Source organism: Geospiza fortis, unplaced genomic scaffold, assembly GCF_000277835.1.
Source record: "Geospiza fortis unplaced genomic scaffold, GeoFor_1.0 scaffold171, whole genome shotgun sequence".
NCBI lineage: Eukaryota > Metazoa > Chordata > Aves > Passeriformes > Thraupidae > Geospiza > Geospiza fortis.
This window is the reverse complement of record NW_005054313.1, coordinates 4,835,850-4,850,777: the sequence shown is the minus strand read 5'-3', so window position 1 is coordinate 4,850,777 and position 14,928 is coordinate 4,835,850. Positions and strand designations below refer to the sequence as shown.

The 14,928-nt window shown below is 39.2% G+C and overlaps 1 protein-coding gene across 1 annotated transcript in view; it reads right to left on the bottom strand.

The window, feature by feature from the left end:
• The window catches only part of SCG3 (secretogranin III), a 27,485-nt gene extending 12,618 nt beyond the window's left edge, over nucleotides 1-14,867 (bottom strand). Inside the window, exons 1-8 of the mRNA XM_031055900.1 lie at nucleotides 14,852-14,867; nucleotides 14,169-14,221; nucleotides 13,568-13,613; nucleotides 13,258-13,473; nucleotides 12,098-12,240; nucleotides 10,816-10,977; nucleotides 10,336-10,513; nucleotides 8,344-8,489 (exon numbers count right to left, since the gene is read on the bottom strand). Of these exons, the coding sequence (XP_030911760.1) occupies nucleotides 8,344-8,489; nucleotides 10,336-10,513; nucleotides 10,816-10,977; nucleotides 12,098-12,240; nucleotides 13,258-13,473; nucleotides 13,568-13,613; nucleotides 14,169-14,221; nucleotides 14,852-14,867 (960 nt within the window). The remainder of the gene's footprint in view (nucleotides 1-8,343; nucleotides 8,490-10,335; nucleotides 10,514-10,815; nucleotides 10,978-12,097; nucleotides 12,241-13,257; nucleotides 13,474-13,567; nucleotides 13,614-14,168; nucleotides 14,222-14,851) is intronic.
• Between the last annotated feature and the right edge of the window lie 61 nt (nucleotides 14,868-14,928).

Below are 14,928 nucleotides of genomic sequence, written 5' to 3'. Positions count from 1 at the left end.
ACTGACCCTTCCACACTGCGGGCCACTTATTTGAAATGGCACGAATTAAAACAACAGGACAATAACTACTGAGCTAATGGAAGTGACCCAGGCTGGTAAATAGGCCAGTGCTCTGGCACAGCTTTCTGCAGAGCAGGATAATCTCATCATCCAAGCAGACACCAGAGTCACAAGATCTGCTTTCTGCCTTGCCTCACTTTCTAACTGCTCTTTGATCTGGGGTGACTCACTAAAGCGTTCATGCTGCAGGAGGGCTTCTGTTTTGAGTAGGCTTTCAGAGACATCCTAGGCCCAGTTCCTACACACTGACAGATGCTCTTAATTCCACCAGAAAACGCAAATTCCCAGCGGTTTTGAAACTCTGAAGTCCTTCAAGGTGGGCATCCAAAGATCTGAACTGCATAAACCCAGAATGTTTTATCTTTACTCTGGGAGAATGTACTGTGGTAACACCCTCCAAATCCATGGGAAAAGATACTACATGGATAACTATTACAAATTAAATTACTTAGTTCTTATTAGAGAAGCAGAAAGTAACATATCCATCTGAGTATTTAATGGAATTGGTAATGGGAGCCTGACATGGACCTTTCTCAATAGACAGATTCATGGTGTTTCCCAAACTCTTGCAAATTTTCCTGCAAAGGGTTTTTTCTTGTGCATAATTGTCCTGTACCTGGGAGGCAGTTTCACATTCTATCCTCACCAAATTGACTGAAGCTGAGATTCTATGTCATTAAATTGCCACAGAAAGACCTGCTTTGCTGTTCTGTTTTCATACAGCATAAAAAGACTGTGTTTATTAAAGGAGAAAAGGGATCATCAAGGTACCTAAGATCACTTTTAACACTAGCTAAAAAATTAGTTTACTTAATGAGTTCACACACTCCAACTGCTTCAGCTGGAAAGCTTTTGTGCTTGTGTGACATGCACATATTTCAGGCATTAAGAAACCACAGCTCTCCTAGGGCTTTTGTGTCTCCTGTTGTAGATGATCTTTAAGAGTTTGTAAGGCCATTTTCCATCTGTGAAAAATCTCAGCATTTGCTTGGGACTGTTCTATGGGAATATGTCTGATTAATTCTTTGGACAAGTGCATGTCCAAGAACTGTCAATATCCATTGGATTTTCCCCAGTGTAGCCAAAAGCAGAGTTTGACCTTTGGGCAGCTATAGCTGTATCAAGCATGTGTCACATAAACTACTAAAACTGTGATGAGCAAGAGAAATTCCTCCATTGTGGAATTACAGATGGGTCTCAGCCTTGCAAATCTCCTGCTGCTTTCCAGCCCCCTGCCTTACATGTCAAGGCAGGGAATTCTCTTTCTGAATCTCCCTGTTTGACTGATTTGGGGTGATAGAGTGTCTGAAGCCTAATGCTGCCATGAGGAGTGACACATCAGGTGACAAGTCCCAGCTCATGGCATCACTTGTAAAGAGATTACAGGTGAGATGGTCAGAGTGATCTGAAATTAGGACAGCAACAGTATCACTTGGCAATCAGGTTAAAAGCAACTCCAAAAGTAAAACACAATTAAATAGATGTGCTTTGAGGTAAACATAGCTCTGACCAAGTCTCCTTTATCATCCTTATTAAATTCCCTACCTCACAGGCTATTTCTCAGATTTATCCTTTCAATATTCTACAGGCGTTTCTTCTGCATGACGGCAGGTCTCTCAGAGCTGTGTGGTGCAGTCCTTTGCTAATCCTTTCCCATCCTGGAGCTGCTCCGTGCCCTGTGCACACATTTTCTGTGTTTTCACAGCATGCCCTTCACAAGCATGATGGTTTGGGACTGAAGCAGCACGGAGCTGCCTCTCCTGCAGGAGTGGGATGGAGTTTTAAATGTTCAGTGACACCTTCTTTACCCCACACCCACACAATCATCTCAAACTTATGGTCTCAGAGCTCAACTGTCAACAGAGTGGCTCTGAATTCAGAAAGTAGGGAGGGGTTCATGGAGATATTAAATACAGTGAGAAAAAATAAAAGCTTTGCCCTCCTTTAGAAACACCAACCACTTGGGAGGGTGCAAAACCTGGATTTTCAGGAACCAAGCAATATATTTGTCAAATAAGATACTATGAGAAGATAGAGATTTCCATCTTCTGCTTGGGAAAGCACAGAAGAGGCAGCGAAGGGAAATGGAAGAAGAGGCAATATATTTGGAAGAAATAACTGCAAATTCAAATGGTAGACAGTGAGAAGCAAAGGAATGAACTGTAAAGTATTTATTTAGATTCTTGAACACATAATTTGATAGTCATGTAATGTGGTGGGAAAAGCAATTAGTGAGACTAAAACTCCTGGATCTCTCCCAAAACATATCTGAGATCTGTGGATACAAAAATACTACACCCTCACACACAATGTCACCCTCAGGTGATGCCCAGTTTCCCATATTGTGTAGTGGTCCTGGTCTTGTGAACTGTGAGGTCACAGACTTTCGACACCACAGCCACCCATTTGTTTTCTTATGCAGTGAGTCTGAATGGGGGAAATAGGAGGTAAGATCTAAGGAGTGCAGAAAAAAACACATTCACGTGTTTATTTAAATGCAGAAGTAGCAGGGGACAGACATGCAGGAGGTTACAGAAAGAACAGCTATAAAGGTGCAGTGAGATCTGCAATCAATATACTTCCTAGATTCCAGTCTTGCCTGGGATCTTTGCACACTCTCTGTCCCCACATCATTTTATCTTATCTCCATGCAAATTCATCTTGGGTTTAACTATTTGCATGTACTTGACAGAACCACTGCTGCTCCTCAGTATTCAGCTCACTTTTGCCATCTGAGGTGTCTCTGATTTCTACTTTTCAGATACAGAACAGTACACTGTCATCTGTGTGACTTTAGTTCATCAGATAAAAAATAAATAGCAGAGAAAAGAGCTGCCTGAAATTAAATTACTCCCACTGGCAGCTGTATGCATCATTCACATGATAAATACTGGGTAAGGAAAATCACTAAAAGGCAAATTAAGGCAGGGAAAAATTTGTTAAATAATTTAATGTTTATGAAGAAAATTTGCAGTAGCAACAAAGAGACCTTTGGAAAAAAGGATTTTTAAAAAGAAAAAGATGGTATTATGCATAAATGGTTCCCTGCATGAAATACAGTCAGTGCTCTTCATGGCCCAGGTCAAAATGAACGAAAGGTCCACATGACACTGTCCATCTTCCACTTGTAGCCTCTGGCTCTGCTTCAGCCAGACCTTCCCTCACCCTCTGAAATCACAGTCTGCATCAGGGAGCATCAGCTTATGGTCTCAGCGAGGAGAGGAAAGATGATGCCAGAGTGGGCTGTGATCTGCACTTTGCCTCACACTCTTGGCTCTCTGCCTGTTCTTGGCTAGCTAAACAAATAGCAGGATCAGATCTTTGGCCTGCAGCATCTGTGCTGATGAGAATGTCAGGCATTAGTCACATTATTCACACAAGTTCTCCTCTCCCAGGAAAAGGCCAGATTGTGGCTACTGTGCACTGGCATACAATGGGGAAATCACAGAGCTTTGCCTTCATCAGAAGTGGAGCTGTGGGAGGTACCAAGAATGAATGCAAGAGGCTCAACAGCTATTTCATATTCCTTAGCATGGAGAGGCAGGGACATGTCAAAAATCAACATAGGAGACTTTCTGCCCCTTCTCCTTCCCCTTTCACACCAGCTCAGTTTGCCTAAAACACAGTATCATAATAAAACAAAATCCCAGCAGTTCTTTAGGAAAGGACCAGACTAAGGAGTGCTCGTACTCCTTGGCAGAGCTCCCCATGAACAATCCATCTCCCAGGGCTCCTGTGTCCTGCAGCTTGGTCCTCTCCCTTGCTGTCCATGAAGAACAAAGATGTGAGGGTGGAAAAGGTAAACAGAGACATCTGTTCATGCCCATTTCTAACACACACAGTCTCCTACTCAGTCACGGGGGACAGTGTGGATTCTGACAGTGAGTCAGAGCCAAAGGGAGAGGTGTGAGAGGTGGCTTTGGTTTGGTCTAGGGAAGAAGGCAGCTGGGACTCAAACACTGCTCTCTGATCAGCTGCAATGATTTCTCTATTTCCCTCCTAAATAAAAGGGGGTTTGCCCCTCAACCAGTCTGCTGTGGGCTGTGTGTTCTACACTGTGACTCCAGTATCTAAATACTTTACCACAAGGAGGTAAAAAGTGGGATCCCCTTCAAATACAGCAAAGCTGAAGAGTTTTCATTTTTCTTCCCAGTCCTTTGCCCCTTTCTTTTCTCCAGCTGTGGAAGACACAGTATTTCTCTATCTCACAGATGTATCTGTGACCTAGAGAAGTACTGACGGCAAAAGTCTGTGCTACATATGCTATTCAAAAAAAGAGAACTCCACACAAGGCTACAATGTGCACATAACTAATCTGCATTTTTAGGGTAATTGTTTATTGAGTAACATATTTTTCACTTGGTTGGGATGGCAATGAATATATTTGCTACAAATCTACTCTTGTAAGCAGCACACAGCAGGAGAATATAATTAATCTGCTGTGTAAAAAGGATTCATGTATACACACTGGTGTCTCTTAAGAATTCGTCTATCATCTCTGAAAGCTGTATTTTTTATGGCCCCAAGCCTCTAATTGCAAATGTTTCCTAGAATCTTTCTCAAAACCACTCATTATTTTGGTCTTATTAGTGGGAGATAATTTACAATAGTATCTAAACAAACTGGCTGAATCCATTTGTTCTTGTTTCCAAGCTATATTATTAAAATAAATATATTACAAAACTACAGTTCACATAAGTACTATAAATAGAGCTTTTATCAAGATGGTAGTGGACTGCTATGCTTTCATTTTAAAACTAGTTAGATAGCCTGGCATATACAGGGAAAGTCACTTGTCCCACATAAAAATTCTTTATGTGGTGTAGATGAAGCTTCTCTTTAATATTTATCTGGTCTGTGATAGATGGCTTTGGTGGAAAGACTGTCAGAGTGAATCTCTACCATCATGTTACTCAACAGACAGAAGGAAAATGAAGGAAAGTATGATATAAGTCAGAAACTAATATTTAAACAGTACAAGTATCTGTGCAATGCATGCCTTGTTGTGCTCTGCTGAAATCAAAGTGAGTTTTGCTATGGGCTCAAAGAGCCACTAGCTGTTTTTTTCTCTTGAAGCACTCAGCACTGTGAAGGATATTGTCCTTTCAGTTGTGCACAGAGTATCAGATATTTACACATCAGTATCAGCTATTTATGCAATATAAATGTTATGAATGCCATGAATAATGAAATATTTTATGCTGAATCAGTCATAACTTATCTGAAAGCCTCTTACAGCTTTCCACTGGGCACTACATGGGAGTGTTCCAACACAAAACTCCCCTCTGCCACTGCACCCTTGCCAACAGCAACAGTAACATCATTTCAGTAACTGTCCCAAGCCCTTCCCAAAACTCAGCTTGTTCAGGGACAGCAGCTTGTGCCTCTGGAAGGCTGGGGCAAGCAAGAGGAGTTCAGTTGTTTGGGCAGCATTTGCTGGATGCTGCCAACACATCCAAAGGAGGCTAAATTAATACCACAGTTGGATCTAATTCCCAAGCTTCTTGTGCTCCTGAGATCCTGTGTCATAATTCAGTACCTTATGCTTTCTGTACCAAACAATGTTTGTCCATTCTTTTAACTGCAAAAATGATTTTAAAGCAGCTTTCAATATTCAGAGGGCAGATGGTCTTTCTAGAAAGATTTCTGAAAGCCTTTGAACAGGCAAGGAACATATAATGAGGCTTGTACTCCACAGAAGAATTTGTTTTCTCTAACAGCATTCATAGCTAAGAAAGTAAAGAGTGATAGAAAATGGTGGCATTTTGCCACAGCAGGATAATTATCAAATAAGGTGCACCTCAGCTGAACACACATTTTCTATCAGTTTGTTACAGTGTCTTTAATGCTTCCAGAGCTATACTTCTGAACATATACTGTAAAAGGTAGGCATCACTTTTTCTCCTGATTCATATACATAAATATGCTGGTCTGGGCTTTCTGTATTCTGTTACAGATTACATTTAGCATATGGAAAGCTTTTAAATATGTATTACATAATATTGAATATATGTCTTAAAAAATAAACTTATTCCTTGTGTTTCCATGTATGTGCATCTGCATTTTTCTTGCATCACACTGCAGCTAGACCTTTTGTAACTTAAAGCTAAACCCAATAACATCAGTCACCGCTGCAGCAAAATACTTTCCCCTAGAGTAATATCAAATGATGATGACATAATGCTGTGGTTTCCAAATCCCAAGCCAGCTGTTACTGGTATATGCATTCAAATTCACGGTCTCTGCACTCCTGTGGCAGGCAAAAAAGCTGCACCTTGTGACTTGATTCAGTAAATGATTTATCATTTTGAATGTATAATTCAGAGGCTTAGCTTACGCATGGCTTCAGTCACAGAGTGGGGAAAATTAATTTAGGCAGTTTCCTACTGTAATAAAATGGAGAGAGGATGTAATCCATCTGCACAGACCCAGTAGGTATTTTCCACCAAGTAGCACAGAATCTGCTCACTGATTATAGACTGAGGAAACAACAACAAAAAGCTGCCAATTTTTTACACTGATTCTTCTCTCTGACAGGTATTCATACTCATTCCTTTATCTGCTATAAATAACCACAGCTGTGTATCAATCCCCTAATCCAAACTGCACCAAGATACACAGTACCTATCCAGCTACTACAGACTATAGAACTTTTAGCTCAGTAAGAGTGGCAATAAAACTGCTGCTTAAGGACAGTGCAAGAAGCTAACCTGCTCCTGTGGATGCTCTGCTTCACTATTTGAGAGTATTAGCTCAATAAATGAAGGTCAGCTTTAAAGCAATTTCTCAACAGCAAGTCTAAAAAAAGAATACCACAGAAGCAACCTGAGAATCCATGAGAAAGCTTTTTCCACAACAGTAAGTTGCTTTGATGGAGCACAAAATCCATCTCTGCATAAATCACTCATTTGCAAGGCAGTCTGGATACATCAGTTGATAGTCTTACTTTAAATCCAGACTAAATCAGACCTCTCAGACTCTTAACCCAATCCTTGCCTTCTGTACTATGTCATCAAGGCAATTTGTTTCCAGGGTTACAGTATCTATTTGCTCAAACAAAAGTCAATGTGAACAATTGCCCTGAATTTTAGCAGGAAAAATGCATTCCTAGTGTAATTCCATTATCTGCACGGTCTTGCATCAGGGATGAATTTAGCCTATTAAGTTTTGGCAATATCTGATCAAGCCATAGTATCTTCATTCCTAGAATGACACTGAAACCACTGTGCTCAAAATCAACCATTTCTTTATGTGCATCTTTCTTTAGATGTACTAGCAGACAGAGAAATAAAGAGCTGGACTGAACCATAAGTTGTCCAAATATTCCAAAATTCAAGGAGATTCCTTGGTCAGCTATATCATGAATTCTTTAGAGAGGAGGTGCAATCATGCATTGAATGTGAGTCATGATTCACTGGATCGTTTGTAGGCAAGTAATTGATACTCAATCCATACAGTTACAATTCCATCAATCAAGTATCTGCAATGTAGAAAAAGCATTGCCAGTCCTCTCTCTGTGACAGGCTGATTTATGAAGCTGAGAAATTTCCCTGATGCAAACAAAAATTTTTTAGACTAATCCAGACCAGAAATACTTCATAAAAATTAAAGAGTTTTGCAGAGTTTCTACAGATGAGCCCTTCTTTTGTAGGTCAGCTTGTTTAACTAGACAGGTTGCCTATAGCGAATAGAAGAGAGTTTGTCAAAGCCAGGAAATGTGTGTGAGACACAAACCAGGCCATTCCAAACTCCCTCTTCAGGAAATGGTAACAATTTTACAAACCCTACATAGCCAAATCCACTCTAAAATGGATCCAGGAAAGAGCGCTTCAAAATCTGCTCCTGTGCCAAGATGTAACACTCTTCATAGATGAAGGAGATTTACTTGGTGGACAAACTTAGCCTTAGGTCCCATCTAGTCCAGCTACCTACAGTGAGAGATTAAAGGAGTTGAAGTGCTGGATTATTTCTGGGAAATCCAGGTACCTAATCCACTTTAATAGAACAGAGAAAACCCTAATATTCCCCTGATATAAAGTAATTGAAATAAATTGTGCTTCACAGATACAAAAGTGTAATAATACTCTAAATGCCTTTCTGATATATTACCTCTCCTTCATTAGATGGAAATATTAAAGCAGTATGGAATTGAACATTGCTGTAGGGAATGATCAATCATTTAAAAGGTTCATTTTCAATGAACAAATCTGAAACAGGTTTCATAAGAGCAAGGAAGATGAGAAGATAAGTATCACTGCTGGTAGAGGAAGAACACACCATTACTAACAGTTGTATAAAGTATGTACTCTCACCAAGATAGGAAACTCCTTCTTCTGGTGTGATTGTTCCATATTTAACCATCATCTTCACAAAATCAATCAAGGTTTTCATGATCGTTATCAAGGTCTCTTTCTCTTTTGTCTCTGTCTCTGTGTGAGGGATGAAGCAAAACTAGTCAACCTTCAGGTAACTTGGAAAAACTGTTCTGCAAACTGTGCAAAATTCATGCATCAAGAATGACCTACTCATTAAAAGAGAAAATGTTGCGCTGGATTAGAATGAGAACTTACATACAAGTTTCTTTTTAAACTGTTCCTGCAAAGTACATACTTTAAAACATCAGGGGTAGGGTCTTCTTCATAGCTTTTTTTCTTGAGGGGCTGTGTCATAACACCATTGGCTTGAAAGGCAAATGCTATTAATTCCATTTTACAGCTAAGAACACTAAGCACACAAAGATGGAATGATCTGACAGTTCAAATTGATGGTTGGAGGGCAGATACAGGTAGAGATTTCTAGAGCATGTCATTTTTCTTTTATTTGTTTGGAAGTATTTAGTAGATCAGTCTGGCTCTGTATGGAAGAGATCTTTTCTCCTACAAGATCCACGGGTTCAATGACAAAAATATGAAGTGTCCCAAATGAGATTGTTACTTGGACAAGTCCATGACTTGCTTACTGGGACAACAAAGCATTATGTGGCTGGGAGGATCATGACTTCAGAATACAATACAAAAGTACAAAAAAAAATTATACAAATAATCAGGTTTTGCCCACTGCTTCTTAGCTTTTCTTTTCCCACTGTGTTTATGTGCTGAACAATATTACTGCTATTTCTGCATTAGCAGTGTGAAACTTGCCCATCACAGTCACACAGGCTTTTCCCACTGCCCAGGCTGTCACTGAAGGACCCAACAGAGCCAGGGGCACTGTCAGTCAGGGACAGTCAGAAACACACTCCCAACCTTGGCAGAGGGCCAGCCACTCTGGAGAGCTGCTGAACAGGCTTTTTATTGCTGCCTGCAATTTAACACACAGTTGTAGGATGCAACTGAATCCTCTCCTCCAGCTCGATACAACCTGACAGGTGAACACATAAAGCAGGAGATGTGCAGCCAGTGGACCTGGTTCTGTTTGCTTCATAACCTGTTAAACCCAACATGCCTGCCTGTATTGTGAGTGGAAAAAGGAGAAGAACTAGCATGCAGAATTGCCATGGGAAAATTAAAAAGAACAGGAAGAAGAATTGAAAGTTTATTGATTGGACTTGAGCAAAATATGCCCTCAGGTTTTTCATTTTAGCTCTCCACTCAGGTGAACATGGGGACAATTTGAAGCAATTATTAATGCTCCTGCAGGACAAGGAGCATTGATACAAATACCACCCCCCCATCCCTCCAAAAGTTAGAGAGTGTGTGTGGCTGCAGAGAGTGGGTGTGTGTAGAGGGTGATGACACAGGGCAGTGGCAAGGAGCCACAGTCTTGTCTGCAATGACTGGAAGCTGTGATGTCCAACACCGGAATAGGAAGAGACTGCAGGGCTTTCACTGCAATAAACAGCAAACCTGTGGTTTGTGGAAAGGCTGGGAGGCTCACACTCATTTACTGCTACCATCACTGTGAGGATCCTACTGTGGCTTACTCGTATCTCTTGGCTTAGAAGACATGGATGTTACTGGAAAGATCTCTGGGGAAAACCATTTGCCAGCTTTTCATCATGTCCTTACAGGAATTAAAAGAATTCAGGACTCCTGAATCACACAGCACAAGATGGGAAGGGCTGTCTAGGTCACACTCTTTGCAGTTCTGAGTGTTGTTCCTGCCAGTGTTCTGCCATCAAAATCACTAATCAAATTAGTTTCTGCTATGTCTCTTACAAAACATTTTCAAAGCAACTAGGGAAGCTGTGGGGAAGAGACAAGAGGAGGAGAAAACAGAGAGTCTTAATTTTTAAAGTTTTTTCCTAATATTTCTGTAACCACACGACAAGCTTACCTGAGTTAAGACTTTTTAATAATGCATAAAAATTTGGAAAATATTGGAGGTCTTCGAAATTATCTTCAGAAGGCAGCTCATTTCTTCTTTCCAACACATTAGATGATGACCACGTGTTATCCAGTGTATCATCAACTTCTCCATTAATGAAACTATCCTGATCAGATTTGCTTGGTGTCTCCACATAAGATATAATTAAAAAAAATCTTTAAGCACATTGCTTTTGATTATAGAGTTAATAGAGCAAAAATTTCTATCACAACTTCATGCCACCATTGTTCTAAGTGCAAGGTGAAGACTATAGTATTTTCTCAGCTATTTCAATTGACATCTTAAATTTTTAAGTCAAGATTCTTTTTCCTATCAGACAGAATTTCTTTAAGAACACCTCTTGTTTCCAGATTGAACTAACTATTCCCTAAAGAGCACAGTACTAGTACCATTTGGCAAGCAAGACAAAATTATTAGCTAAGAAATTACCATTCTTTCCTGTTGCTTTTCTTTTGTATCACTATCTGCTCTGCTAGCAGGGTAATCAAAATCTTCAGACTGCTTCTCACGATCCTTTGCTTCATTTGCAATTAGCTGTTGTAAAACCTCTGCCACTTCATCTTCCAGGGTATAGGCCTGACTCTCTGTGATCTGTTAAAATATTTGTGCAGAGTACTTATAAGATACTGTGATTTTTTTATATCAAGCATCAATATGAAACCTGATATCAATATGAAAATAGATTGCTGTATGTTTGTTTCAAAGCTGAGCACAGCCAAATGAGGTGTAATACCTGTGTGTACATATAGACATGTCAACATTTATAACACTCCTATACATATATACATAGAAATGCACATCTCATCTGTGTGTACACATAAACCCCACCCATTCACACATACAGCCTTCAAACCAAACCTCTTTAGGACTTAACACAGTGGAGTGCAGCTTGAAAGATGGAGCTGCAAGTGTGGCACCTCCCTATATGCGTGTCCATGTCTGTGTATATAGAAATACATAAGCTCTGCAACATATCTATGGACAGTTGAATAATTACAACAGAATTTAGTAATACAGAATGGGAAAAAAGCAAACAGATTTCTATGATGTCATTAAAATGTTTTCTCTTTGCTTCATAACATCTGTCACTTGAACAAGAACTCTCCCATGCAGCTGTCCCACAGCTCCCTCTGTAATTAGTGGGGTGCAATACTCAGCTGCAAAATCTAGTGCTCAAAAGATAAGGTGAGCATTTTAAAATATAAAGATCCCAAATGGCAATGGCTAAAGCCATTGAGACATTCAGAGGTCAGAAACAAATCCACTCTTCCTAAAAATCAGTAATGTAAAATGTCCTCAACTAGCCAGCAACATTATGTGTTTGCTGATGACACTAATCAGCATTAGGTGGATAGGAAAGAGCTCAGACCTTTCCCCCTTAAGTATAGAAAATAAATTAATAATAGAAAAGCACTCAGTGAAAATCAGAAGACAAATTAAAGGAAAAATGAGGGCAGAGATGGGAGGAGTACAATCAGTGAATGTTTTTCAACATGAGAAACATTCTGCAGTTTGGCCTATTTTGTTGCAAAGACATCACAGGAACAACAATGCTACTGCAGAGCTCAACCAGCAAGTCCAAATAGCTCTAGAAATTTGCTTAGACACTGAGTCCCACTTGCTTCAGACAAAGTGTGCATCTGAATTGTTTTTACAAAGAGCATTAATCCAATCCAAAACACAGTTAAATGACGATTACCAAAATACTTACTAGCCCCAGATTTAGAAGTTTTGAAACAATCTTGTCAAACACTCCTCTGTCATTTTCCTCATAAATTCTTGCAGCAATTTTTTGAACAATGTCTTCAGCAGTTAAAGGAGTGCCATCTAATTGATGGAGGCCATCTGGGTCGTCTGAAAGGATTACAGTTTTACTGTGTGCTGATCATTCTAACTCATTTAGATTAAACATCTCATAAAAAATATCTGCCCACATCTTCTCTTCAGAACAAAAATGCATTTTTAGATACATTAGGAATATACTTTGATACACACTTTGTAAGCCATTAAATCAGTCACAGGGAAAAGTTCTTTGTGTCAATTTTCCACATCTGAAAAATATCTTCCTGAGTGGCTCTTCTGAAAGAGCACAGATGAACTTTAGGAGCTTACTTTCCTGTTTAGAGAAAAAATTTCCATATCCACTTATTTGTGTCTTCCTATTATCTACTTTCATTGTATAGCCACTTAGATTAAAACAGTTCATGACAGTGGTACATAATCTTGTTTGAATTTCAGCAAATTAACTTTTAATTATGTAATTGTTACCTATGGCAAATAATATATTTGTGACAATGGGAGAGGGAATACAATGAGTGAGCTTTGGTCTGTGATCAGCATACTTTGATATAATTAAAAATATCCAGAGATAAATGCTGCTTACAATTCTCAGAAGACTCACTTAAACTACAAGTCAATTAACTACTCCTGTAGCAAAGGCAAGTATTCTTTGGCCTTTGGTAACTTCTTCTAGGTTTGTGACCATGAGAATTATCTAAAACTGCACATAATATGTGGAATAAATATATGTGATTTAGCTGCATATAGAAGTGCTTCTTCCTTACAAAACAGAATAAGTATATTTTCATCCAAAAATATGTCCCATTTTCCTTCCATCAAATCTAAATTGCTAAAAGACATTATAAATTATACAATTAGACTTTTCTCCATGGAAGTCTGTTAAAATCAAGAGCAATTCTTTTGTACTGTGTTTCAATAACCTAACTGTAATACAACAAGCAACTGGAAATAATTGAAACTGCACTCCAGCAACAAATAGAGCTCATGTTTAGTAGTGAATGCAACATTCATGAAAGCAATCAGTTTGCAAGAGAAATCTAACCTAGAAGTCAGTGAAAGATTATGGAATACCTTGGAATTTATAATCCAGCCCGCTTTTAGTGGAGTCAAAGTCATCCACAAGCCTGCGGTTCTTGGTGGAGTCTGCATCATCAATGGCCACTTGCTGTTCATACAAAGAGCTTCTAATTGACTCCCTCTCCTTCTCATTCCTTTCTCTTTCTGCTACTGATTTGAGCAGGTTCAGGTCATCAACAAAGGAATAATTCCTGAACTCTGGCTTGTTTTCTGGAAAATATATCAATATCAACATAACATAAAATCTTATACCTCTTTGAATACCATTATGAATATTGTTATAAAACCAGGAAAGATATTTTACCTGTGGGAGCTATTTTCCTATTCTTGTCTGCCTCAGCTTCAGCAATCTAATATACAAAAATAAAGCAAATAAAATAGCAAACAGGTAGAAGGAATAAAATGTGTGATCTCTTGATTTATCAGTATTAGCAGAGGGCTTAATGCCTGATTTTCACTCTTAGTAAGAAGTTTGCCTGAATAAGTAGAACAGGAATAAGCACTAGAGACTTTCATCAGTACCACCCATCCTCTGATCAGAACCAGACATTACGAGAAGCTGCATTTTAAGATAAATGCAAGTTACATTTTCCTTCTTCATTCCAAGCTCATGCTATATTCCCATAGGACGTCAATAGAAAGGCATGGCATATCTCTGAGCTGTTGGAGCTAACAACCTGCTTTCAGAATGCTGGACAGTGATAGTCCATATGCCAGTTCTTAAAAATTACTGAAACCCTATTTTGTATCTAACCCCATCAATAATCACTTTACTGACAAATCTATTTTTTACCCATTCATTAGCCATTCATGATATTCATGGATCCAGTACCTGGAAGGCTAAAAATATTTACAGGAATTCCACCAAAAAAAAAAAAATTGTAAATATTTTTTATTTCACTCACCTGTTCTTCCAAAGGTCTTTCTACACTTAATTGTCTGTTGTGTATAGCTTCCTCTAGAATAAACACACACACACACACACATATATATATACACTCAGTTATATGATACATGCAACTACAAAGAGACAGGACATTTTTCTTAATTTATAGTTTTATCCAATACAACACGGTGTCTTAAATAGGATGCCAACTGCATGCTTTATTTTTTTTTCTTGCAAAAAAAAATCAGTGTTCCTAGAAAAAATGGGAACACAATAAAAAAAGTCAAACCTTTAAACAAAGCATGACTGGGGCAGAGAGAGAGGTTCTGCAGAAGACAGAAATATAGATATAGACTCAGCAACCTCTTTCTGATCAGAAAACTCACCAATTGGGGGAAAAAAGTGCCGGAGGAGATTGACTAAAATAGCAATAATCGGATTGGCACAAGCAAGAGATTAAAAATCTCGTCCATCCAGAACACAGCGGGAGAATGGGAGAAGCAGACTTGTGCAGACACTGTTGCAGAATGGATAAAAACATTGCTTGGAAAAGCCGGAAAAAATTCGGAGCTTTTCCCTATACCAAAACCTATCCCTTCACTTTAATATTAGATTGCAGCTTCAGCGATCGGTGTCTTGCACTGGGAATATTGCCGCCTTAGGATCTCATAGCTTTTAGCCAAGCGGCAGGAAAGTTGTGACCATCCTCGATCTCCATCCCGCAGAACTTTCCCCACGCGCGGCAGAGGGCAGAAGGCTCGGGGCGGGCGCTTACCTGT